The 26,310-nt window shown below is 50.7% G+C and overlaps 1 protein-coding gene across 2 annotated transcripts; it reads left to right on the forward strand.

Moving 5' to 3' along the window:
• Positions 1-3,979: 3,979 nt before the first annotated feature.
• Positions 3,980-19,731, forward strand: PPP1R3F (protein phosphatase 1 regulatory subunit 3F). Of its 2 annotated transcripts, none has more exons than XM_032426692.1 (4): positions 3,980-4,986; positions 14,547-14,602; positions 14,825-14,907; positions 17,426-19,731. In XM_032426692.1, the coding sequence occupies exons 1-4, from the start codon at positions 3,980-3,982 to the stop codon at positions 18,719-18,721; spliced, it is 2,442 nt and encodes an 813-aa protein (XP_032282583.1). In that variant the 3' UTR covers positions 18,722-19,731. The 2 variants fall into 2 exon arrangements, with proteins under 2 accessions (XP_032282583.1, XP_032282585.1); XM_032426694.1 differs by having other exon boundaries at positions 4,081-4,986; positions 14,828-14,907.
• The last annotated feature ends 6,579 nt before the right edge of the window (positions 19,732-26,310 follow it).

Raw genomic sequence — 26,310 nt, forward strand, 5'->3', positions numbered from 1 at the left:
GCTGACATTTATCTCCAATTTTCCACGAGCCAGACACCGTGCTGGACGATTCTCCCAAGTGATCACATTCAATCCTCACCACAGCCCTTTGCGGTCCATCTTGTCATCATGGCCGTTATACAGACGGGGAAAACAGAGGCGCGAAGGAGTCGAGTGACTTGCCCAAGATGACAGAGCTGGCAAGTGGGGGCTCTGCCTTCTTTGGTGCTGGGCGGGCTTAAAAACCCCCAGGTTTCCTTGGGCCAAACAGTCTTGGGTCTTAAATTCTAGGCTGCAGTGACAGGGAAGTTCTGAGATTTGGAGATTCCTCTGGGGGCTTGAAGCTTGTGAGGTTTTATGGTTGTCCAAGAATTGGTGCTGCATTTCCATACTTGAGCAGTAGCCCCCTTTAACCAGTGGTCAACAGGGGAGACCGGGCCCCAGGGGCTTCTCCTGAGATGTCATGGCTGCCGCTTCCAGCCCCCAGCTCCTCAGCGCCCTGCATGGCCCAGGGTTCTGTCATCCAACGTCTACTCCAAGCCCTCTGCAAGACTGGCTTCAGGCCTGGGGAAGAGAAATTGGAAACCGCTTTTTATTCACATGGTACCAACCTAGTGGCCAAGACCCACCCCTTTGCCCCTTCACCTTCCCCGCTTTCCCCGCTCCCCCCCACCCACTTCCCAACCCCTGAAAAAAAGGAGAGCCTCTTTCCTTAACTCTGACTCACCTTTCTGGAAAAGCCCAGAGGGGGCCTGATGGTCTGGCTTTGTGAAGATAAGAAAAAAAAAAAAAAAAAAAAGTGAATAGAAAAAAAAAGACCTAAAAAAAAAATCAGCCAACAACAATTAAAAAAAAAAAAAACCCAACCCTCCCTACCATTAGTTCAAAACAAAACTTTCACTGGTTGAGGTTTCTGAGTTGGTGGGACACGTCTGAGACCCAAAGACGGCCTGTGTGCACTGGGCAGCCAGAGGAGGCACCAAAGTGGGATGAGGTCCTCAGGCTGGAGGCTTGCAAGGGGCTTAACAGGTGTGGCATGTGGTTGGGAGCAAGTGGGTGTGAGGCACTTGTTCATCAGGAGTTTTGGGGAGCTACCTTTAGGATGTTCCCAAGGCTAACGTTCCCTTGCTCTGCATGGACTTGGATCTGAACATTCCTTATACTTCCTGTATAACTATAAACTAGGCCAGTTCTAGAGGCTGAAGCCTCATTCCTTGCCCCAGGACCTGTCCCCTTTCGAGAGAGGGGGCTGGTTTTCTTTTATAGGGTCAGAGGTGTGTGCTGGATCCTCTTTATACCCTCCCTAGACCATCTCTCCCTTACCATCATTCGCTCCGGGAGAGGAGTGGCCAGAGAAGTAGGGGGATGACTGAGTGAAGGTGGTGGCCCAGGGTTCCAGGAGGTCACTTGAGTGGGACTCGGGGTGTATGGGGGGGTGATGCTGCTGCTGCTGAGAGCCAGGACCCTTGCAGAGTAAGGGCTGGGGGGTTGAGTGGGCAGAGAGGGGCAGAGCTCACCACCTCCTCTCCGTACTGGACTATATCCTCTTGTGTGGAAGGCCTCTGGGGGAGAGTACACAGGATTACACAGACAGGTCTGTGAGAGTCCCTAGAGAAGCGGGGGTGGGGGGGCTTTGACAGACTCGAAGGAGGTGAGGGATGGAGCCATGGAGATATCTGAGTGATTCCAGAAGAAACAGCCAGCTCAAAGGTCCTGAGTGGGAGTGTGTGATTTGCTCGAGGTCTACGAAGGCGGTCAGTGTGGTTAGAGTGGTGTGAGCGAGAGGAAGAGCAGTAGAAGGTGAGGTCAGAGAGGAGACGTGGGGCTTAGACCCTGCAGGACTTTGTAGCCCATGGTAAGGACTTTGGCTTTTACTCTGTGAGTGAGGAGGCCACAGGAGGGTTGTGAGTAGAGAAGAGACATGAACTGCCTTAGGATTTAAGAGGATCCCTCTGACTGCAGAGTATGGAACAGACTGTAGGAGTGAAGATGGAAGCAGGGGCACCAGACCTGAGGAGGCTACTGCAGTAGTCCAGTGACTGATGATGGTGCTGGCAATGGAGGGGGTGAGGGGAGGCTGGATTCACGAAACATTCTGAACGGAGAGTGCCCAGAATTTGCTGAAGGCTGAGAGCCTTGGGGCCAGACCGGGACACAGATAATGCCCTAACTAGAAGTAAGAAAAAACCCCTCCAATTCTATCTTGTTTAAGCCCCTATTCTTTTGTGATTTTTTTTTCCTGTTGCTTGCAACTTAACATATTCCTTCCTGATCCATGACCCCACTCTGGACACTGAGACCTGAGGAGGGGGAGGCTACTGGGGGGACCTCCTCTCTCCTCAGGATGTCGCGTGTCAGCACCTTGCATACAGTAGGTGTTCGGAAAACCCTCCCAGGATGGAGGGGAAATGTACGAAGGGCCATGCTCAGTGGACAAAGCTACATTTCAGTTCCCACAGGAGGCAGGACCTCAAAGGAGAGTGAAAGGGTGAGGAAGCAGGAGCAGCGCTGTGGCAGAGGGAACGGCAGGAGCAGAAATGGGGGACAGAAAGAGGGAAGTGAGGCCACTTTGGGGTGTGGAGTGCCAGTGGGGCAAGAAAGGCAGGACTTTGGTTTGTGATTACATTAGATGTCTACCAACGTGTCCAACCAACTCCTGGCGCCATACAGTCAGGCTCAGTGTTTTGCTGAGCTGAAGTCTGAAAAAGCTCATTTTCCAGAAAAGGTCAATTTTTCATTTGGCCATTCATTCAACAATGGTGCCAAGTCCTGGAGAATGCTGAGGGTGACAATCAAGAACATTCTTGGCTAGTGGCATTGCTCAAGCAAAGGTTCCCAGGTGGGCAGGAAAGACCCAGTTACTGCGACAGGAGAGTCCGTTTTGCTTTCTTAGACCTCACACTAGGGTGCAGTCTAGGTCTTCAGGGACTCTGGGCATTCACGGCCCTGGGGCAAGGAGAAGTCACGGAGGGCTAAGGAGATGGTATACGCAACCACAAGAGGCGTACTCTTCCCAACGGCTGCGTGCACTTCAGGGCTCTGCGGCCCAGCCACCCTACAGCCCAGACCGCCTCCTCTGGCCTCTTTATTGGCTGTTCCATCCCCTCCTTCACACAACCTCCAACACCCCGGTTGGCTCTGCTCTTGCCCGTTCCGCCTCCGTGTCCTTCCATCCCGCTAGACTTTGCAGCCTTGGCATTGGTTCATTTCGTTCTAGCCCTACCCTTTGAGGTCTCAACTGCCTTCATTCTGGCTCCCTCATTGGCTAGCCACCATCTCTCTTCCTAGCTCCCGCCTTCGCCGTCCACCCCCATTGGCCCTGCCCCTCCAGTCCCGCCTTCGAGGACGCCCTTACACGGCCTCTTGGGTCTCTTTCTAGCCTTCGTATTCGCTAGTTCAGCCCTAGCACCGCCTCTTGAAGGCATAGTGCAAGCTCACACGACTCCCCACCGGCTCGCTGTAGCCGTTATCTTTTCGTCATCTCCTCTACGCCACCGGCGCGTGGCTCCCCATTGGCTATTCGCGGTCTCTGTCTTCGCGTCCCAGCGCCTACGCAACCAAGGGATCTCCTGCTTTTCGGGCCGCTCCGTTCGCTCCCCGCTGCCCCCATCGCCTGTAGTCATTCCATTTTCTCCGCCGCACACATGCCGCTCCCGCTCACACTCCCGCACTAGCTGTCCTACTTGTGCTCTTTCCATGCCGGACCCCGCACCACCCCCATTTAGGCCTCCCCATTGATTCCCTGATCCTCCCGCCTCCTGCACCGCCCACTCTCGGGCATCCCCATTGGCTGCGTGCTTCTCCCGCACTCGCTTCACCGCTACGTCATCCGTGCGCGGCTCCCTATTGGCTTTCTGCTATACCTGTCTTCGTCTCACCGCCTACAGCCCCCATGAGCCATACCCCCCCGCGCTGGCCTTCCCATTGGCTGCCCGCCCCTTCAGGCCCTGCCCCCGCCGGTCCCGCCACCGGTGCCGTCGGTGCCGCCGCCGCCGCCGATATGGCGCGCCCGGCCCCTGTGGAACCCCCGCTGCGGCATCCCGCGCCCCCCTCGCCGGCCGCGGGCGAGCCCCGCACCTCTGTTGAGGCGGCGGTGGCCCCGCGGAGAGTGCTGTTCGCCGACGAGGCCCTGGGGCTGCCGCTGGCGCAGCTGCGCCGCTACCGGCCGTGGGGCGGGCCCGGGGCGGGCAAGATGGCGGCGGCGGCCGGGCAAGATGGCGACGGCGGCGGGGCTGACGAGGACGACGATGGCGAGGATGGGGATGAAGGGGAGGAGGAAGAGGAGGCTGGCCCTGCGCCCTCGCCGCTGTGCCCCGTCCCCGCTGGCGGGGGGTTTTACCTGGTGCCCACATTTTCGCTGCCGCCCGCGCCGGGCCGTCTGGAGCGCTTGGGGCGCGTCATGGTGGAGCTGGAGGCGCTGCTGCCGCCTCCCGGAGCGGTCCCCGGGGGTGCCGGGGTGTGGGTGCCTGGGGGGCGCCCGCCGGTGCTGCGCGGGTTGGTACGCGTGCTGAACCGCTCCTTCGAGAAGGCGGTGCACGTGCGGGCCTCACACGACGGCTGGGCTTCTTTCTGCGACCACCCAGCGCGCTACGTCCCGCGCAGCCCGCCGGGGGCAGGAGCGGGAGGACCAGGAGCAGGAGATCCCATCCTGGATCCCGGCCTGGGCCTGGGCTTGGGCCCTGGCCAGGCGTCCGCCTCCTCGCCCGACGACGGCGGCCGCACTGACCGCTTTGCCTTCCAGCTGCCCTTTGCTGAGGGCGCGGGCGATGGGGCGCGCCTGGACTTCGTGGTGCGCTATGAGACCCCCGAGGGCACTTTCTGGGCCAACAACCAAGGCCGCAACTACACAGTCCTGCTCCGGATCGCACCCGCTCCCACACCCACTGATGCCGAAGGGCTGCCCCAGCAGCAGCAGCTGCAGCAGCTGGAGCCACAGCCCGAGTGCCAGGGTCCCGTGGAGGCTGAGGCCAGGCAGCTGAAGAGCTGCATGAAGCCGGTGAGGCGCAGGTAATGTCTGCCAGCGCCACCTCCAACAACGCAGGGCTGTGTCTAGGATGGAGGACCAGCATCCCGACCCCGGAACCCCTCAGGCCTGCTCTCCAGGACGGGGAGGAGGGCGCATTCAGGCAGTCCAAGAGTAACGGAGGCCAAACATGTGCTAGGCTCTGTTTTAATTACGGGGGTTTCATTCATTTGTTGAATTCCACTGTAAAACCCTGAACAAGACAGACATCTTGCCTGCCCTCAAGGATCATGTAGGCTCCGATGGGAGACGGTTTGAAAAAAACAAGCAAGCAGATAAGATACAGAGGGATAAGATAGTTGCTGAGAGGAGAGTGAAATAGGGTAAGGGGATAGTTGGGAGGGAATAGCTGCTTTCCAGTGTTCAGGGAAGGCCTTTAAGGAGGTGAGTCCTGGATGATGGGAAGAAGAGTCATGCGCAGATATATGGGGGGGTGGGGTGGGAAGAGTTTGTAGAAAAGGGAACAGGGAGGACTGTTCTGAGGAGGTACCACTTAAACTGAGTCCTGAATGATGGAGGAGTGGTTATGCACACGTATGGGAGCAAAGGTGTTCTAGGCAGAGGGAACTGAGTACAAAGGTCCTGAGGTGAGACTGAGCTTGGTGTGAATGGTGAGCAGTGTGCTGGAGTGGACAGAACTTCAGTGACCTAGTAGGGTGGACCAAGGGCCTTGCCAGTGGGGGACAGGGAATCTGATCCCCATTTGACAGAGCAGCAAACCGGGGTTCCAGAGGGAGAAACTGTTTGAGGAAGTGTTTCCAGTTCCACCATGGCTGACCTTGAAGCCTGTGCATCTCTTTACTGTTACGTTCTAATCTAGTGCGAGGCCTCCTGCAGGATTGAGGGGCTGAGTCTGTGCTCTCACAGGGAAGCAGTGACTGGCAGACGCAGAACCAGGTGGGCCTGGACTCAAAGCTCTTGTCCTTTGTTTTTGCCTGTGACCGTTCAGAGCCTGGGAGAAGGGGCCAGTAAACCCCAGGAGGCCTCATAGGAGACTAGATTTTCTCAGTCAAGCGAGGAGTTCTTTGAAGGTAGCAGCTAGGCCTGATTCTTTTGGTGTGTGGAGGGGGTCACCTAAGCCTAGCCTGGGATAAGTAGAGTCTCTGTGCAGGTGTGGGAAATGCACACATTTCTCTGCTTCCGGGAGGACTGGAAATGGGAATGGGAAAATGCGTTCTGGACCTTGTATATGCTTGATCAGAAGCCTCTGGTTGCAGCAAGATGTTTGTGATCCTGGCAAGGCCTTAGGCTGTGAGTGAGTGGTTCAGAAAGGTCTAGCTTGGGCCTGGTGGGCGGGTGTGCCTGGGTATGTGAGCAAGCAGGCAAGTACCCACTTACCGACCTGTGAGCCCCACAGTAATCTGAGACTTAGTCTAAAGGGGGCAGGCAGCATGCCTTTCCTTACAGAGTTAAGAGAATGGATTCTGACATCAGAGTGCCTCGGTTCAAATTGCAGCCCTGCCGTCTGTTGGCTTTGTGACCTTGGCTAACTCATTTAACCGCACCGTGGCTCAATACCCTCACCTGTAAAACAGACAGTTAACAACACCTACTGCAGAGGAGACGAGTAAAAGCCCTCAGAACCAAATCTGGCTCGTAGCAGTGCCAGCAAGTGTTAGCTAGTGTTTATATTTATATTTAGGGAATCACACATACAGTTCCTTGGATACCCCTCCCAAACTCTGCTCTGCCCATCACCTGCTGTGTGGCCTTGCCTCAGTTTCTTCATCTGTAAGCCTCAGTCTTCTCATCTGCTAAAGGGGAATGAGAGTCACTTTGGTTGGATTGAATGCAGCAAACATGGGCAAGGCACTGAAGGATGGTGGTAGCCGTGGAAGGGAATAGTGGCCAGTGTTTACTGAGCTCTGTGCTGACAGCTTCGAGTCTGTTCTCGCCTGAGTCCTGCTGTGCGTGCTCTGTGGGGTATAGGCGCGCAGATTAGGCACATTTAATAAAGGGGGAGACAGGTAGCTCAGGGAGGTGAGCCAGCCTAAGTCCACTCAGCTAGTGAGTGACAGGACCGGGGAGGACATGCTGGGACATTTTTTTTTTTTTTTTTTTACTACTCCTCTGGAAGGTCTGACAGGGTTCAGGAAAACTGCATTTCATTCCTGGTGTTCCCAGCAGGTCATGCTTTCCTTTTAACTTCTCTCTCTCTCTCTCTCTGTCTCTTTCTTTATCACTCTTTTCTGTCTCTCTCTCTCTCTTTGCTTTTTTTGAGGTATACAAAGTGTATTGATCTTAAGTATAGGGCTCAGTGGATTTTTACATACATATGCTCATGTAGCCATCACCCAGCTCAAGGTTTGGAGTGGCCCCAGTGCCCAGAATCGCCTTCATTTCTGTCACTTTTCCCAAGTTGTCTTCCCAGGTGGCTGTCGTGGGAGCCCTGTCTGTAAGATGTGACAGTTTGGGTAACAAGAGTTTGGTCATTTTAGAGTGTAAAAGGAAGAGAACCAGAGAAATCAAAAGCTCGCAGGGCCAAGGTGGGTGGAGAGGGTGTTTTTCTTTTAAAATACATGGGTGGTTTTAAGGAGAAATTGAAGCAGCCCGTTCAGACAATTGTTTTGGTATCTGGCCCCAGGTCTGTGGTTCCTAACATGACTTGTGATATTATTTTAAGTGGGCAGATGGCTTTTTGATAGCTTCTTTATCTTTTGATCTCAGCTCTTGCAAAGGGGAGGTTGGTGCTCATTGCAAGATCAGCGGTAAGATTTTCTTTGTAGGTCGGTGGCTTTCTTGGCGAGTACATTTCAACTTATTATTGTTTTAAAAGCTGTGTGCTGCCGGTGACTTGGAGCGCTGTTGAAGAACAGCTACCCCCTGCCACCCAGCCCTCTTGGGGCCGGTAGCCGATCTCAGGGGGGAAGGCCGAACGTGCAGGAGCCCCGTGGCAGAGGGCTTCTTCACAAGTGCCGGCTGCAGGCCCCCCCGCCCCCCGTACCGGGCATGGCCACGTCAGGTGGGGGGTACAGGGGAAGTCTGTGGTAGCCATGGGGATACAGCTCAGAAACCAGAAAATGGCTGCATTCCCTGGATCGCTGGACCAGGCTTTTGATAACTCTTAGGCTTTGAGATGATCCATCAACAAGCACTTGTTGAGGGCCTACTATGTGCTGGGCACGGTGCTAGGTTCCAACAGGGAAAAAGATGCAGACTGGCAGTAAGCTGTCAAAGGTTTTGTGGTGGAGCTGGGTGGGCGAGGCAGGGACGGAGGGCTTGGTGTATGTGACGCTTGGCAGAGACCCTGCTCTGTGCTGGGCATTGTGCTGAGGGTTTGCGTGCAAAGGCCTCATCTAATCCTTTCAACATTCCCTGAGAGAGAGACTGTTTTATCCCTCTTTCCTGGATGAGCAAACTGAGGCTCCCAGAGTCCAGAGTCCTAGGGCTGGTGTCGGGAGGAGCCCTCCTGATCTGCCTTGGCTTAACACCCTTAGGAGGTGTCCTGTTCCTCTTAGAAAGAAAGACCAAGAAGGCCTCAGCATGGCCTTCAAGCACCCCCCTGCCCTGTCCCCCAGTCTGGCCTCCGCAGCTGCTAGTCTCACATCCCACTGTCCTCTGCCTTCTGAGCTTCTGTCACCGTGGTCTTAACAAGGTGCCTTGCCCCTTACTGCTTCAGGGCCTTTGCCCATGCTGTTTTCCATCACCGGGAATGTTGGTCCTGTGCTCCTTGCGGTCTCCTTGTTTTGATCCCTCGGTTCTAAGAGTGCTTCCCCTGGGAAGCCTGCCCATCCCAACATCCTCAGTCCTCGATGTTCTCATAGCATGGATCAGGCGAGACCTGCCAGAGAATGTCACGTAGCAGAACAAGTGTGTGTTGCCACAACTTTAAGATCATTTCCCACCCTGCCTGGCAGTCTTAGTCTATTTTTCTGATCCACTCTTGTCTCTATCTTGCTGTGACTCTTTTCAAATGTTCTTTACCTTCAGACTTTACTTCCTGCTTCAAAAACAAAACGAAGCCGTAAGAATGGAACTCCCCACAGCTCGCAGCCCCCAAACCTGCAAACTAAGTTCCCTCCCTTGTGTTACAGGGGAGGAGGGGGCCCTTTTACTCCCTCAGGCCAGTCCCCCCACTTGTGCCCTGGGTTCCGTTTTCTGCTACCTGCTCCAGAACTTGACCCTTTCTCTCCTGGCAGCTTTTCACCGCCCTCTTCACTGATCCTCTCTCTTGGCCTTTATACATGCTAGCATCTCTACTGTCTGAAAAACCTGTCCTTTGACCTCCCCTCTGCCCCTGCTGCTCCCGGCCAGCACCTAACCACCCCCCTCCCCTTCATTGCTGACCCCCCTCTGAAGAGTTGCTGACACTCTCCTCCTCCATTTGCTTCAGCCCCCCACATCTACCAGATTCCAGAGGTGGCTTTTGGTTTTCTTCTTGAAGTGGTTGAGCACTCCTACTTAAAACGTGATCTTTCCCTTGCCTTGGGACCACGCTCTGCTGCTTTTCCTCTTAACCCCCTGGCCCTTCTCCTTGCTCTTTCCTTCAGCCTCACATAGCCAGACTCGGTGTCTCCACTTGGCTGATGTCCCAAAGATGCGTCCCGCAGTTGAGATCGAATCCATCACCTCCCCAACAGTGTTCCTGAGTGGCCTCTCCCCGACCCCTCCCTTGCTTCTCTTCCTTCTAAGCATCCTAAGCCCATCCTGACCCTGGAGTCTGGGCCAGGGCCCTTTGTTCCAGGGCATTCTTCCTTTCCTGAAGGCACTGACCTCAGTTTGTAGTTACACCTTCATTAGGGGATTATTGGATAACCCTCTGCCCTCTTAGTCTGTAAGCTCCGTGAGGGGTAGGGACATGGTCTGCTTTTTGTTCACCACTGTATTCCTGCAGGGCCTGCCACGGTGCCTGGCACTTAACAGGTGCTCAATAAATGTTTGTTGAAAGAATGAGTGTGAGTTATTTTTTTAAATGTCTTCCTCCACACGAAATTGTCAGCTTCCTAGTTGGGTGTGCTCACCATTGTGTCTCCAGGGTCTGTCAACTGGGCCGATGCACAGTAAGGCCTCAATGATGTTTAGGTCACCTGTTGCTGAATGGATGGCGACCCAACTTGCTGTCTGAGTCGGCAGTCTTAGGGGAAACCAGAACAATCAAAGTTGAGACAGGACAGGCCAAGGGCCATCTTGGTTGTCTGGAAAGTCAGGATTTAGTGAGAAAGCGATCCTCTTTTACTCCACAGACAATTGGTAGGGCATCATGGTTAAGGATGTGGACTGAGGCCACATGCTATGGAAGTGGCAGAGCTGGGCTCTGAGCCAGGGCGGTCCTGCTCTAGTTCCCCAGTTCTTAATGGCTATACCAGGCTGGGTGGTGCGTCTTACCGGCGGGGCATTGCCAGGCAAGTTGCTTTCCTTTTCAGAGCCTCAGTTTCCCTCAGTGGGAATTTGGAGGGGATCGCTGTTTGTTAGCACTTTATAGGCGATGTTCCACTATTTGCTCAATCCACCCCACAGCCCTCTGAGATAGCTATTACCGTTATACCTTCTTTATGGAGGAGGAAACTCGAGGCATCAAGAGGTTAAGTGACTTGCTCCAGGTCACACAGCTGGTAGGTGGCAGAGCTGAGGTTATTCAAAGTTACATGTCCTGACCCTTTATTGAACTGTGAAATCAATTTCCTGGATCCCAATGAATATTAAAGAAAAAGAACTAGCATAGGAAATAATCAGTGTGTCTCACAACACGTAGTAAAGGTAAGTGCCGTTTCATTCAAAGAACAACTGTTTTCCAGTTCTCTATAAGTATGTATATTTACACATGTATGGGTGTGCTGGCTTATGATGTAAAATGTATTTCTTACTGTGGGTCACCGCCAAATGAATGAAGTCACTGCCGTGAAGGAAGCTCATGGCAACGATAAAGTGCTCTCCTTCCACCCCGCTGGATGGGCTCTAAGTCCCAGGTTGACACCGACACAGACCCTAGTTGGGGAAGGCAGAGCAGTGCCCCCACAGAATGTGGTGGCTTTCACAGCCGCTTCAAACCCTGCTCTTTTCAGAAAGCAGATGGCTTGGGGTAACTGGGATTCCAAGTATCGTGGGGCAGGTTTCTGAGGCCACCTGACCCCTTAGAGAGTCAGCATTATCTTCGAGGTGACTACATGGGAGCTGGGGTCTGCTGAGTTTCCCTTTGGGTTTCAGCGCGTGACCCACTTAGGGCTGGCCAAGTTCTTTGAAAACGGCATCGGGGGTGCTCCCAGAGGACTCGGGGTGGTGGTGGCAGTGATGTGACTGCTCTGAAAGTCTGCTTTGCTCTTGCCCATTGGGGGTTGTCAGCCCTCCCCCGCTCGCACTCTGGCGATTGACATTTTTGTTCTGTCTCGGCTGGCCCAGGCTGGGGCCAATGGCACCTCTCTGAAATCTCACCTTCCGGTCTCCCCGGATGTCGTCTGAGGTCAGCAGTCATTGAGTTTCCTTATGGCAGGAGGAATTTCACGCCTAGGAGACTGGTGTGGCCCCTTCTAGGCTGCACTGTCTTGACCAAGTGCACCCCAAGGATGCATCCCAGGTGCGGGCCCAGGTTCCCGGGCCTGTCCCCGGCCCACTACTTCCCTACTGCCCTTGAGGAGGTAGCACGTGGCATTTGTAGGGCTGGTGCCAAAAGAGCAGGTTTCCTTCTCGAAAACTAGCAAGCACCCTGGAGGTACAGTTTTGTTCTTAATCTCCTCCCTCCCCATTTTTCTAAGAACCCCTCTTCTCTGTTACTGATCAGTGAGTCAGTGTACACTTGTACTCCATTTCTCTTACTATCCTCCTTTTGATTAAAGTCATAGCTGCCCCTGAATGTTTACTGTGAAAGACAGTTCAAGGATATTTAGGTTTTCTCTTTTTCTTTTTTTTTTAGCCCACAGTTTCGAACACTGTCTTCAAAATGGAGCCCTCTTTGGATTGTTATCAGTGTGGTGTGTAGTTAGTGGGTGTAGAGACACGGTTCCTTGAGCCTTAGTTTCCGCATTTGTAAAAAGGGAAGGGTGCTGCTTTGAAGGATAGATGTGAAGGTTTTCAAATGACTTGGTGTATCAATGAAAAGGGCCCACGTTGGAGGAGATGAACGATAAATGCTTGTGCCTTCTGCTTTCATCTCTCTGACTTCAGAGGTATGGAGAGCGCCCTGTGTACTTCTGCTGACTTTGTGGATCTTGGGATTGGCTGAATTGCTTGACCTGATTTTTGGAAGCTCCCCCTCTTCTCACGCTCCTCAGCTGCAGAAGAGATGCTCTGGGGGCTGAGAGATTTGTTTTGTATTTGTTTTTCTTCTCTCTCTTCTTCCTTCAGCTGAACTGTGGAATTCTTTTCCTTCTGGTTGGCTGCATCCTGTGTCCCCCCCACCCCACCCCCCGCTTTTTCTCTCTCACATACATCTAGGACTCTGGAATGGTATTTCAGAGCCTGGTTGTGCATGTCAACATTGGGCCAGATGGCAGGAGATGGCTTGCCTAGTCCTGCCCCTGGGAGGGAGGGCTGCCCTTCTGTTTGTGGGTCTTCTTGAAGAAGCTTGCTTTAGAAGATCCTAGAAAGGTGACATTTTCTCTAACGAAGGACTACGCCAGCAAAAGAAGTCCGTAGAAATCGTGTTGGGCCCACAAGTCCAAGGACCTGGATTTTAAACTTACTGGGAGGACTGGTGCAGGACCAAGCTGGTTTGTTCCAAATCCCCCTTTCTTATCTGTGATGCTCGGGAGTTGGTGGCCAGGCTTCTGGAGTCACTTACTCCAGGGCCTTGTAATATTCGGATTCAAATACCTTTGGTGAGACGCACAAGCCCTAGTCCGTGGAGAAAGACAGACGGCCCCTTCTGGAGCTTCCAGACTCTAGATCCATGTACCTGGCTCAAATTTCCTCCCTGAGGGACCTTGCCGCCACTTCCGTGTCTGGTGGTCACCTAGCCACGTGTCCCACGAAGGCAGGGAATCTGGGAATGAATATATGGGCAAGAGGCAGGTCCAAAGAAAAGCCTGAATGAAAGAAGAGGGAGAGATCTTGTCTGTTATTGCTGCCCCCCTCTATCTACTTCTGGAAAGAATCGGAGATGGGGTTGGGGTAAGACCCCAGCTTCCCTTGTCCGGGAAGTGGCAGTTTGTTGATCGAGAGCCTGGATTTAGACATGGGAGCTAGAAGGCTTAGGTTTCGGTCCTCGCTGCCTGACCTTGAGCCGGTTTCCTCGGCTTCCACGTCATCATCTGCGAGACGCGGATAATAATACTACGTACTTCACAGGATTAAAAGTACCTACCTCACAGGATTGTCGTGAGGATTGCATTAATATACGCGAAAGCACACAGAACAGTGCCGAACATCATAGTAGGTATTCTATTCAGGTCAGCTAGTGATCCTCGGCTTTTGTGAGGTAATTGATTATGTGTTTTCAAAAAGTTGCAACCGTCTGCAGAAATGTCAACATCATCGTATTACCTTTTCGGAACGAAAAGGTCTGAGCAATTGCCTCAGCTCCTCTCAGTCTCTGCTCATGTTTTTGTTAACGCTTCCCTCTCATTTGCCTTCGTCGGTAAACATTTGGTACTCATTTCTGAGAATGAGAACAGCGATTTCTCCATGATCCCTGTGACCCCACCCCTGGCAGAGACTGGCTGAAATACACTTGCCTTATGCCACTTAGACCTCGGGGCCTGACTTGCCTGGCGGAGGAGGACCAACTTTAATGAATATCTGCCGTCGATTCAGCCCCCGCTCCGTGCCAGGCCCCGGTGTCTGCCTCGATGGCCTTGACTGCCCTGTGCTTGGTGTGCACATCCTGGCTGTCCTGTGCTCTGTTTTAAGGTGAGGAGGGTGAGGCTCCGAAAGGTTAGGTGGTCGGCCAGGCTGATAGGGTGATGGGTGGAGGATCGGTGGAGGGACCCAGGTCTTTGTGAGCCCGGGTTACTTCCTTTTTCTGCTGGCCTCCTTGCTGTTCTCCAGTTGCTTCCTTCCTCCCACTTGCTGCTTTCTGAGTCCCCCAGTCCTCACCTGCCCTTTCTTGGAAAAAGCGGGTCCCTCTATGGCTAGGGATATACCCTAAAGAAACGATCCAAAGTGCTCCTAAAGCCATGCCCAATAATGTCTGCTGGAGTCTGCTTCGTGGGAGCAAAACGAAGGCCACAACCTGGCCGCTCAGGAGGACGGGAACGGGTTACGTACGTTCCGGTGAGCCGCTGTGAGCGTAAACAGCCATTTCAAATGTTGACAAAAGGGTATATGCTTCTGCTTACGGTTACGGACAGAGCCAGCTGCGAAATGCCGTCTGCAGAACCTAAGTTGGTTTTGTAGAATATCTGGAATGAACTTTTCCAACATGGTACTAGTGTTGGCCTCTGGCTGATGTGTGACTTTTCCCCTTCTTTACGCTTTCCTGTGTTTCATAACATTTCTACAACGCGTCTGTAGGACTTTTCTAATGGGGGGAGTAAAAAGGTGGCAGAAGGGAAGACGGCCACTGTCGCTTAGGAGTGGGCCACCACAGAGGCTCGGAAGGTGCCGGTGGGTGGCAGAACTGGCCTCTCGGGACATCAGATCCATGCATTCTCCCCTTTGTCCCACTCCCCAGGCCTACTGAGGAAGAGCTGAGGATGAAGAGTGCGAAGGACAGCACCCCTGCTATGGGTAAGCACTTGGCGGGCTGTGGGGGTTTTAGCTTATGTTTACCGTTTGCTTGCTTTCTCTCTGTTTTCTCTGTACGAATTAGGAGGTTCCCTCTGTCTTAGACTGTCACGGAAAGCCTCAGAGGCAAAGCTGCCAAGCAGCCCCAAGAGCAGCCTTTCCTAACTAAACCAGGCCTGCTTGCACACCCGCCTCACCCCAACACTACCCTTCTCTTCTCTCCAGCAGAGCGCCCTAGTGTCCAGGAGTCGGTGGGTCCCCTGGTGGCCCCCACCCCTCTCCGTCCGTGGCCTCAGATGACGCTTCAGGTAAGCAGGCCCTGGCAGCCTCTGGATGGACAGCCCAATGGGAGACCGGGTGGCGGAGGCCGACTTGCTCCAGGTCTACCCTAGGTCGGAGGGAGGCCCCCCAAAGCAGAACCCGATGGCGGAGGGACAGAGTGCAGTTATTCACCTGAGTCTTTGTTACGTTAGCAAATATTTACTGAGTGCTTGCGCTGTGCCAAGCAGTTCTGGGCCCTGGGAATATGGTAGCGACCAAAAAAGCTGTCTTCCCGGGGCTTATTTATATTTTGGTGGAGAGAGACAGGACAAAACAAAATAATAGTTAAAATATACGATATTTTAGATGATGATGGTGCTAAGGAAAAAATTAAAGGGATGGGGAGTGTGTGTGTGTCTCACACGTGTGTGCACGTGCGTGCACGCGTGCACACACACACACACGGGGGGTGGGGGGAAGGTTTGTGAGTTTAGAACAGGTGGCCAGGGGAGGCCTTCGTGGTAAGTGAGATTTGAGCAAAGATTTGGAGAAGGTGAGAGTGAACCACATGGGTAACTAGGGGAAGAACATCCCAGGCAGGTGCAAAGTCCCCCAGGCAGGGCCATGACGAATGTGTGAGGAACAGAGAGGAGCAGTGTGTGTGTGGGGGGTGGGGGGTCAGCAGGAGGTGAGGTCAGACAGCGGGTGGGGGACAGATCATGTAGGGTCTCATGGGCCTTGGAGAGAACTCTGGCTTTTACTCTGAGTGACTGGAGAGCAGGAGGTCGTGAGCGGAGGAGGGCCGTGATCTGACTTAGGATTTAACAGGCTCCCTCTGGCTGTTGTGAGGACAGTAGGCTGTAGGGGCAGAAGCAGGGGGGACCGTGAGGGAGAGGCTACTGCAGAGGTCCGGGCCAGCGATGCCGGCAGGGGAGATAGATTCTGGAGATGTATGTTTGTGTGTGTGTGTGTGTGTTTTAGTACAAAGATTTTCAAACAGACACAGAAGGAAAGAGACTAGTATAATGAACTCACATATGCCTGTCACCCAGCTTCAACAAATTTGAACACATGTCCGTTCCTACTTTTTCCATACCCCCTCCGCTCCTCCCTTGCCTATGGAATTATTTTGGAAAAAAATCCAGACATTATCTCATCCACAAATATTTCAGTTTGTACCTCAGAAAATTAAGCACTCGTTAAAAAACAAACCAAAACAAAACAATCCCGACAATGCAGCATCACGCCTCGGGAGATCAACAGTCAGTCTTTAGTATCATCAAATATTTGATCAGTGTTCAAATTTCCTTATCTCATAGGTGTTGTAGGTTCCAAACCAGGTCAACACATTGCATTGGGTGGATGGGTCTTTTTTAGATATTTAAATCTCCCTCACTTTTCTGGCAGTTTGTTTGTTGGAGAAACCTTGTTTGTCCTGTAGAGTTTCCCACAGGCTGGTTTTGGCTGATTGCATCACATGGAAACACATTGCTTACTCTTTTTATTAATATGCTAATTCCATTTAATTAATGTGATTATTAAATTTAATTTACTTTATTAAACTATCAATTTTGTTAAATTGATTTATTAAATACAATCTATTATTATGAAACTAATTTAACTAGAATTGATTCTATTTAATTCTCTTATTCCCATTTCATTTAGTAACTGGAATTCTTCTCTAAAGAAAAACTTTCTCATATCAACCGTTTGGCTGCCTTGAACGTATATAGTTCGTATTGAAAAAGCTGTATAAATGCTTAATTTTTTCCCTTTTATTTACCAGTCTTCAGAAGAAGTGAACTTCTCCAAAGGTGACCAACTAAAGGATTTTTGGTTTTGGTGTATTATTACTAACTCATGAATTTTAAACATATTTGCTAAGTTTCAACCCATTGCACTTATTTATTTATTTTGTTAAAATTGAACTCTCTCTGGTCAGTGGGAGCTTGTTTACATTGGTTCCAGAGTCCTTTTGAACACATCCCCATCATTCTTGGACCACTCCTTCACATTCTAGAATGACAATGTGTCCTAGATTCATCTCGTGCTCGCCCTGCCCCAAACCTGGGAGCAGCCATTTAGTTAGAAAGTTCTGGTTCCTTTTAGGGGAGAACGGTATTTAGAAAGCAGGATCTGGGTGCTCAGTGTGCTTGTTGCTGCTAGATAGGCCATTGTTTCTAGGCCCTGTCAAAATAAATGTTTTTGAAAGACAAAATACATGAATTCATGTGGATATTCTGGATCTGTTTTAGAGGTTAGCCGACAGTATTTACTGAGAGCTGTTCACCAAATGTTGGTGCCCGCTGCCTTCCTTAGCTTTATGATCTGCAGGAGTCCCCTTTTCCTCCATCTGATTTGGTTATTTTAATATAGATGACATAGGCTTTAGTGTTTGGAGAATTAGAGAGGGCTCTTTAAGGAGGGTTTTATCTGGAAACACCTGTGGGGCTGGGTGTGGGCTGTCGCCCACTCTCACTGTCTCCGCTTGTCCCCTCCCCTCCTCTACTTCATTCCTTTCCCTTTCTCTCCCCTCCTGCCCTGCCCCCCTCCCAATGGCTCTAGGTTTCTGAAGTTACAGTGACTGGCAAACCCCCAGAGGAAGGTGACGTCCCCAGAAGCAATCCGCCTGTGGCTTTCACGGAGGTCCCCCAGGCACCGGCCATCAGGATCCTCCCCTCTTCCTCTCTCTGTGGCCTGGGTGGCTCCCCCAGGGACCAGGCCTCGGGGCCCGATGCAAGTGAGGGGGCAGCCGGGCCTCTCCTGGAACCCAGCCAGCAGCAGGTGGAGGCCACGTGGGAAGTATCGAGAGAGAATGGAGGGGGCCGAAAGGACTCCGTGGTGGGGGCCGTTGTGGATGAGCCCCCTGGGGGTCTGGAGGTGGTGAGTGGGTCGGAGGAGCTGCTTGGCGAGGACACCATCGACCAGGAGCTGGAGCAGCTCTACCTGTCCCACCTGAGCCGCCTGAGGGCTGCTGTGGCTGCGGGTGGGGCAGGGGCTGGCGGGGAGGGCCCCACAGATGGGGGGGTGGCCCCCAGCCATGCCCCGGGCATGCTCACGGACCGCGACCTGATCTTGAAGTGGCCTGGCCCCGAGCGGGCCCTGAACAGCGCCCTGGCGGAGGAGATCACACTGCATTATGCGCGGCTGGGGCGTGGTGTGGAGCTTATCAAGGACACTGAGGACCCTGACGAGGAGGGGGAGGGCGAAGAGGGACTCTCCGTCATACCCCCCAGCCCCGAAGGGGACACCCCCAAGGAATCGCCTCCGGAAATCCTCTCGGGGGCCCATTCTGTGGTAGCCACTATGGGAGATGTGTGGCTCCCGTGGGCAGAGGGCTCGGGTTGTGACAGCCCCGTGGTTCTGGGTGCAGAGGGTCAGTTCACTGGGGCTCCAGAAAAGGGCATGGGCAAGGACACCGACTCTTTGCGTATAAGTAGGGTGACAGCTGGGGTGACCGGGTCCCCAGCGGGGAAGGAAGGCCGGATGGAGTTTACCACCGAGTGGGCAGACAGCTTGGTTCCTATACCTGGTAAGGAGCTAGCTGCCCCAGTCCTACGGGGGCCAAGTGTCACCCTCCTTGGTCCCTCCGGGGCCGAAGTCTGTCCTTCTGGCCTGGCCAGGCCGCACGTGAGCTCCCAGGATGAGGAGGGTTCAGGCCCAAGCCTTGAGCCCCCAAAGAAGTCTCCCACCTTAGCAGCCCCTGCAGAATGTGTGTGTGTATTTCCTCCCCAGCTCCGGGGGCCCTTGACCCAGACTCTGGGGGTCCTGGCTGGGTTGGTGGTGGTCCCTGTGGCTCTGAACAGTGGTGTGTCCCTCCTGGTGCTTGCGTTGTGCCTCTCTCTGGCCTGGTTCTCGTAGAGGCTGCTTGTGGGGGGGCAGCAGTAACAGGCTTCCCCCCTCTCTGGGGTGTGGGGAGAGGCAGTCGCTACCCCCCCCCCCAGGGGATTCAGATACGATGTGTGGCCTGTAGAGTCAGGGCTCTTTTGCTTCTGAGAATGCCCGACGGAGAGAGACCTTCCGGTCCCTGAGGACTTGTCGGCCCGGGGCTCCCTGCGGTGATCCCGGTGGAGGGGAACGGGGCACGGTGGACGGTGTGAGAGAACGTCAGAGAGGAACTGGGCATGTCCTCCCTCCCCCCCCCCCGGCCCAAGCCTGTATTTATTTTTGTATAATTCTCTGGATGAGGGAGAGTGGTCGTGAGCTGGTCTTGGGGCACAATTACCCAGAGATATATTTATTAACAGCCAACCTGTGCAACCTGCTGGAGCTTTATTTTTAATTTAATTTATATAGAGTACCTATTATTATATGCCACAATAGAGCTCTATGAGAAATGATGTGTCTCGCTGTACAGTGTTCTCCTGTTTGGGCCTGAGTGTGTGGGGTGGTCATGTTCTGTGCGAGGGGCAGGGTGGGGACTTGGGCGTGGGACACGTTCCTGCCTGCTGCCACGGCTTCAGTACGTGTCACCTCACCTTTATGGTCCTACCCACTGTGGTCCGGTCGTCTTTGGAGGGGCGGGTCCTTTGGTATTTTCTATATTCTGCCAGGGAGGGAGGAAGAATGATTGCCATATGAGGGTTTGGTGTCCAACACGTGGCCGCAGCAGTGGATGTGGGAATACCGGCTGTGAATCAGCCACAAGGTTTTGAGGTTCCTGGAAAAAAAAAAAAAAAAAGCCTTTGACACCAAGAGGGAGGCCCCTCTGTCCCCAAGATTGGAAAGGTCTCACAAGGGACAGAGGAGTTAATGTGCTGTGAAGAATTCATACCAGAGTTGTTGTCCACAGATTTTGCCTTTCTAACTCAAAACAGGAAACCCAGAAGCTTTGAAAGAAAGGATAGATATATTTACTGCATGCAAATAAAAATCTCTGCATTAGCAAAACAAAACACCATATATTTATTTACTTCCCTTCACAGCAAAACTTTACGCCAACTTTCTTCCATTCTTCTCCAGGGCTCCAGGGCTTTTCTGAAACAGCCCCAATCAGATTGTTTGCCCAGCCACTTCAGCAAAAGTGCTGAAGTCACTGATGATATAGGATTGGTCTATCAACAGCCACATCCCAGTCTTCATCTTCCTTGACCCATTGGCAACATTTTACACGGTTGGTCAGCCTCGCAACCTTGAAATCTCTCTTTACTTGGTTTCCAGGACACCACACTTGCTTAGTTTTCCTCTTTCCTCGTTGGCCACTCTTCTAGAACAGTGCCTGGCACCTAGTAAGTCCTCAATAAATGCCTACTGAATGAAATAAATGATGGAACAAATAAAGGGATGTGGGAAAATACAGAGACATGGTTAGAGAACTTAGTTGGGCATTCAGTGGTGACAAGCTCCGTTCAGTTCCACAAATGTTGACTGACCACCTCTCCTCTGCTCTGAGGACACAGGGGAAGGATCTCACAGTCTAGTGGGGGAGACAGATACAGAGAAAGGGTTTTAGCACATTGTGGTTAGTGCATTAGCAGCGATGGGGGCCTCAGAACAGATGCTCAGCCCAGCGTGGGGACTTTGGAAACCTTTTTGGAGGGCATGGTGCCTGACCTGAATTAAAAAATGAGAAGGAATCCACCAGGTAGTGAAGGGGAAGAGAAGGTAGTCCAGTCGGAAGGAATAGCATTGCAGAGGTCTGGAAGTAGAAAACAGGTACTGAAAACAAATTCAACACCCACTCATTTTATCTGTCTTTCAATGAGAATATTCTCACTTGGTCAAATACCAAAGTCCAAACATGTGTCTACGGTCTTCCATTGATGTGATAATTTGCTCAATGTCCAAAAAGGCAACTTTCTGCCAACTGGATTGAGAAGTTAGATAAAATGGACAAATTAGTCAAATTACTACAAACATTTAACTTGCCAAAACTGTCTCAAAAAAAAAAAAAAAAAGGAAAAGTTGAGTGGTCCTATGACCATTAAAGTAACAGAACCTATAGCCAGAAGTCTTCCCACACAGAAACTCTGGGCCCGGATGGCTTCACTGGTGAAACACTCAAGGAACAAATCATTCTGATTTTACAAAAGGGATTCCAGAGTGCCATAAAAGGGAGCGTTTCTAATTCCTTTTATGGGGCTGATAGAACATTGATACTAAAACTTGATGAGTGAAAAAAGAATATTACAGATCTCAAGAAAATGTACAAATACCTTAAACTAAATAGCTGCCTGTCTTGGTCTGCTTAGGCAGCTGTAACAAAATAGTGTAGACTAGGTGGCTTGAAAACAACAAGCATTTATTTCTCACAGTGCCAGAGGCTGGGAAGTTGAAGATCAAAACACCTGCAGATTTGGGGTCTGGTGGGGACCAACGTCCTGGTTCATAGATGGCTGTCTTCTTGTGGTGTCTTCACATAGTGAAGGGGCAAAGTTACTCTTTGGGGTTTCTTTTCTTTTTTTTTTTTAACGATTTTATTAGTTTGACAGAGAGACACAGCAAGAGAGGGAACACAGCAGGGGGAGTGGGAGAGGGAGAAGCAGGCTTCCCGTGGAGCAGGGAGCCCGACGCGGGGCTCGATCCCAGGACCCTGGGATCATGACCTGAGCCGAAGGCAGACGCTTAACCGACTGAGCCACCCAGGCGCCCCTAGGGTTTCTTATAAGGGCACTCATCCCATTCATGAAGGCTCCACCCTCATGATCTAATCATCTCCCAAAGGCCCCATCTCCTAATACCATCACATTGGGGATTACATTTCAACATAAACTTGTGAGGGGACACAATCATTCAGTCTCTAGCACTGCCTACATCCAATATATTTAAAAAGTATAATATAACCAAGTTGGATTTATTCTAAAACTGCAACATGGTTTAACATTTGAACTCAGTCAACAAAAGTTTATTCATTAACATATTAAAGGAAAAACCACAATAATCTCAATAAGTATAGAGAAAGGGTTGGATAAAATTTAACATCTATTCATGGTTTTATTTTTTGAAGGATTTTATTTATTTGTTTGAGAGGGGTGGGAGGAGCAGAAGGACAAGGACAAGCAGACTCCACACTGAGTGCAGAGCCTGTCATGGGGCCCAATCCCACAACCCCGAGATTATGACCTGAGCCGAAATCAAGAGTTGGATGCTTAACTGACTGAGCCACCCAGGTGCCCCTCTATTCTTGATTTTAAAAACCTTAGCAAGGGACACCTGGGTGGCTCAGTCGATTGAGCATCGGATTCTTGATCTCGGCTCAGGTCTTGATCTCAGGGTTGTAAGTCCAAGTCTGGAGTTGGGCTCCACACTGGGCGTGGAGCCGACTTGAAAAAAAAAAACCTTAGCAAATTAGTTGAATACATTTTCTTTCTTTTATTTAATTTTTAAAAATTTTTATTTATTTATGGGGCGCCTGGGTGGCTCAGTCGTTGGGTGTCTGCCTTCGGCTCAGGTCATGATCCCAGGGTCCTGGGATCGAGCCCCGTATCGGGCTCCCTGCTCAGTGGGAAGCCTGCTTCTCCCTCTCCCACTCCCCCTGCTTGTGTTCCCTCTCTCACTGTGTCTCTCTCTGTCAAATAAATAAATAAAATCTTTAAAAAAAAATAAATAAAATAAAATTTTTATTTATTTAATAGAGAGAGAGAGAGGGAACACAAGCAGGGGGAGTGGGAGAGGGAGAAGCAGGCTTCCCGCCGAGCAGGGAGCCTGATGCGGGGCTCAATCCCAGGACCCTGGGACCATGACCTGAGCCGAAGGCAGACGCTTAATGACTGAGCCACCCAGGCGCCCCAGGTGAATACATTTTCTTAACATAAACGGTATCTATCTACAAGGATTTATAGTAAACTACATACTTCAAACGAAATTTTAAGAGCTCTGGCATTTGGAACGTGGCAAGGATGCCTGCTATCACCATTTCTACTCAGCATTGTACTGGAGGTCCTAGCAAGCACAGTAAGGCAAGGAAAGGCAAGGAAAAGAAATTAAAAATATTTAAAGATTGGAAATGAAGAACAGAATTGTCATTATTTGTAGATGATACCATCAACAAATTATTAGAATTATTAAGAATTTAAAAAGATTTCTGATACAAAAATGCACATTCAAAAATCAATTGCTTTTATATGCTAACAACAGACAAAATTTTAATAAAGATACCATTTATGGACTACTTAGAAATTAACAAAAGAGGGCAAGATTTTTTTTTTTAAAGATTTTATTTTTGGGGCGCCTGGGTGGCTCAGTCGGTTAAGTGTATGCTTTCAGCTCAGGTCATGATCCTGGGGTCCTGGGATCAAGCCACTAGTTGGGCTCCATGCTCAGCGGGGCACCTGCTTCTCCCTCTCCCTCTGCTGCTCCCCCTGCTTATGCGCTCTTTCTCTGCCAGATAAATAAATAAAAAATAAATAAAAGATTTTAATTTTTTAAAGATTTCATTTATTTATTTGACAGAGAGAGAGAGAGAGCACAAGCAGGGGGAGCGGCAGGCATAGGGAGAGGGAAAAGCAGGCTCCCCACTGAACAAGGAGCCCGATGCGGGGCTCAATCCCATGACCCTGGGCTCATGACCTGAACCGATGGCAGCGGTTTAACCGACTGAGCCACCCAGGCGCCCCTAAAAGATTTTATTTTTAAGTAATCTCCACACCCAACGTGGGGCTCGAACTCAAAACCCCGAGATCAAGAGTTACATGCTCTACCAACTGAGCCAGCCAGGCGCCCCAAGAGGGCAAGGTCTTTTAGTAAAAAAAATATAAAACCTTACTGAAAGACATTTTAAAAGATTAAATAAATAGATACACATGTTATTGAATGAAAGAGTCAATGTCATAAAGCTGTCAGTTCCCTCTGAACTGTTTTGTAGGTTCAATGTAAATCCAGGCACGATTTCAATAGATTTGCATGTCTGCGTATCATAACAGGTTAGTTCTTAAATTTATGTGGAAGTGCCAACTAGCCAGAACACCCATACTTAATGTAGGGTAGATCAATTAAGATGGTGTGATATTGCTGCAAAGGTAGACAAATAGACTAATGAAAGACCAGTGGTCTCAGAAACAGACCCACTTATATGTAGACTCAGAATAGGTAGCCAAGGAGGTATTGTGAGACCAGTAGGAAATGGTTGGACTTTCAATAAATGGAACAATCTGTTATCCATATTGAAAAAAAATGAAATTGGATCCTTACAATGCAAAAATAACTCTAGGCAGATTCAAAACCTAAATGTGAGAAGCAAAACCAAAGAGCTTTAAGGATTTAATATAGAGGGGCACCTGGGTGGCTCAGTCGGTTAAGCCTCTGCCTTCAGCTCAGGTCATGATCTCAGGGTCCTGGAATCGAGTCCCACATCGGGCTCCCTGATCTGCAGGGAGTCTGCTTCTCTCTCTCTCTCTGCTACTCTCTCTCTCTCTGTTAAATAAATGGGTAAAATCTTAAAAAGAAAAAAAGAATTTAATATAGAAAAATACCTTCATATACTCATGGTAGAAAAATTTTTCTTAAACAAGACACAAAACACTAACCATAAATGACAATTATAAAACATTCAATTACATTAAAATTAAGAATGTCTATTGATCAAAAAACACCATAGAGTGAAAGCCACAAATTGGGATGCAAATTGAGAGAAGATAATTCAAACACAATTAACCGATGAAAAGCTCAAACCTAGAATATATTAAAAACTACAAATAGAAAAACCAGATGTGTGGGGCACCTGGGTGGCTCAGTCGGTTAAGCGGCTGCCTTCGGCTCAGGCCACGATCCCAGGGTCCTGGGATCGAGCCCCGCATAGGGCTCCCTGCTCAGTGGAGAGTCTGCTTCTCCCTCTCCCTCTGCCTGCCTCTCTGCCTACTTGTGCTCTCTCTCTATCTCTCTGTCAAATAAATAAATAAAATCTTTAAAAAAAAAAAAGAAAAACCAGATGTGCTATGAAGTGTATAGATAAATTATGTATTCACAGAATGGAATATTGTATAATGAGAGTGAAAGATCTACAACTACATGGAATAGCCTGGATGAATTGCCCAGACATGATGTTGAGCAAAAGAAGCCAAACAAAAACAGGCAAAATGAATCCATTACCAGTGGTAAAATTATAAAGGAAAGCAAGGGAATGATTATCACCAGGTCCATGATAATGTTTACTTCTGGGGGAGGGAGGGAGGGAGGGATATAATGGGGAAGGGACCCCAGGAGACTTCTGGAATGTCAATACTGGTCTACAGCTTGACCTGGGTGGTTGTTCATGGATGTGCAATTCATTAATATTCATTGAAATGTACATTTCTCAGGCAAAAAAAAAAAAAAAAAAAAAGAAGTCACAAGTAAAACAAAATGCAGTGAGTCCTGGGAGTGATGTGACTCTTTGGGACTCCTCCACACCGGCTCTGAGCGACCCCAGTTTCCTTGTCTAGACCACGAAGTGTAGGTGGACTACTTCCTTCAGAACCTCCCCTGGGGTCAAGGTCTTGCATTCAGTCCTGGAGGTTACTGAGGCTCCCTCAGCCCTATCTGTGGAAGTCATGTTTTGGGGACTTGTTTATTCTGTGTCTCCTGACACCAGCCATGGAGCAGGGACATTCACCTCTTGGGGGATGGAGAGAATCTGTCCATTTTGTCCTCAGATGTCAGAGTTCATCTCCCCTTGGACCTCATTCATACATGGTTTTGTCTTATTTTATTTATTTATTTAGAGAGGGAGAGAGAGGTTATTTATTTATTTATTTATTTAGAGGGAGAGATCGAGAATCCCAAGCAGGCTTCATGCCCAGCACGGAGCCTGATGCGGGGCTCGATCTCACAACCTTGAGATCGTGCCCTGAGTCGAAATCAAGAGTTGGACGCTTAAACCGACTGAGCCACCCAGGTGCCCCCGTATGTGGTTTTAGAGTCCAGAAGAGTTCATTTAAAAGCCAGGACCCCAAGTCTTGGTTGTGCGACCTTGGGTAAGTCATCTGTCCCCTCCCAGCCTCAGTTTCCCATTCTTAAAAAGGGGCTAATGCCCACTGAGCTTTGGGGGAAACATGTAATGGCGTCACTCATGACCATATTTGATTAATCTAGCAATTCAGCCAGTGTAGCAGGGCAGGCAAGAGGAAGGGCTCTGGAGTGGTACAGTCCAGGACTAAATTGCCACTATGTCACACGATAGGCAAGCTATTTAAGCTCTCTGTGCCTCCCTTTGCTTGTCTGCCATCAAGGGTAATAACTTGCTCTCTGCACAGGGTTACGGTGAAGGTTAAATGAGATAACACATCAGTCACTTAGGGCAGTGCCTAGCCCAGAACAAGTAAACGTCAGCTGTTATCAGCTCCCACCCCCAGAACTCTTGCAATCACTGTCCCCCATGACACCTCCCTCCCACCCTCAAGCGTGTGTATTGTTATAGTGGGGGATAATGCGAAGGGTGGAGGCCTCCTTGTCCCCCTGGTCCCTTCCCTGCCTGCTCCCTTGAGAGGCACTGGATCCCCACACACCCTCCCCAGGGGACCCACACCCTCCCAGTC

The sequence above is a fragment of the Phoca vitulina genome, unplaced genomic scaffold, assembly GCF_004348235.1.
Source record: "Phoca vitulina isolate PV1807 unplaced genomic scaffold, GSC_HSeal_1.0 scaffold35, whole genome shotgun sequence".
In the NCBI taxonomy this organism is placed as follows: Eukaryota; Metazoa; Chordata; class Mammalia; order Carnivora; family Phocidae; genus Phoca; species Phoca vitulina.

Bases quoted from the DNA above. Each gene is read 5' to 3' on its own strand.
- PPP1R3F (XM_032426692.1), top strand. From the start codon at position 3,980: ATGGCGCGCCCGGCCCCTGTGGAACCCCCGCTGCGGCATCCCGCGCCC. The intron at 4,987-14,546 runs GTAATGTCTGCC...CCCACTCCCCAG, and splicing joins ATGAAGCCGGTGAGGCGCAG to GCCTACTGAGGAAGAGCTGA. The intron at 14,908-17,425 runs GTAAGCAGGCCC...CAATGGCTCTAG, and splicing joins GGCCTCAGATGACGCTTCAG to GTTTCTGAAGTTACAGTGAC.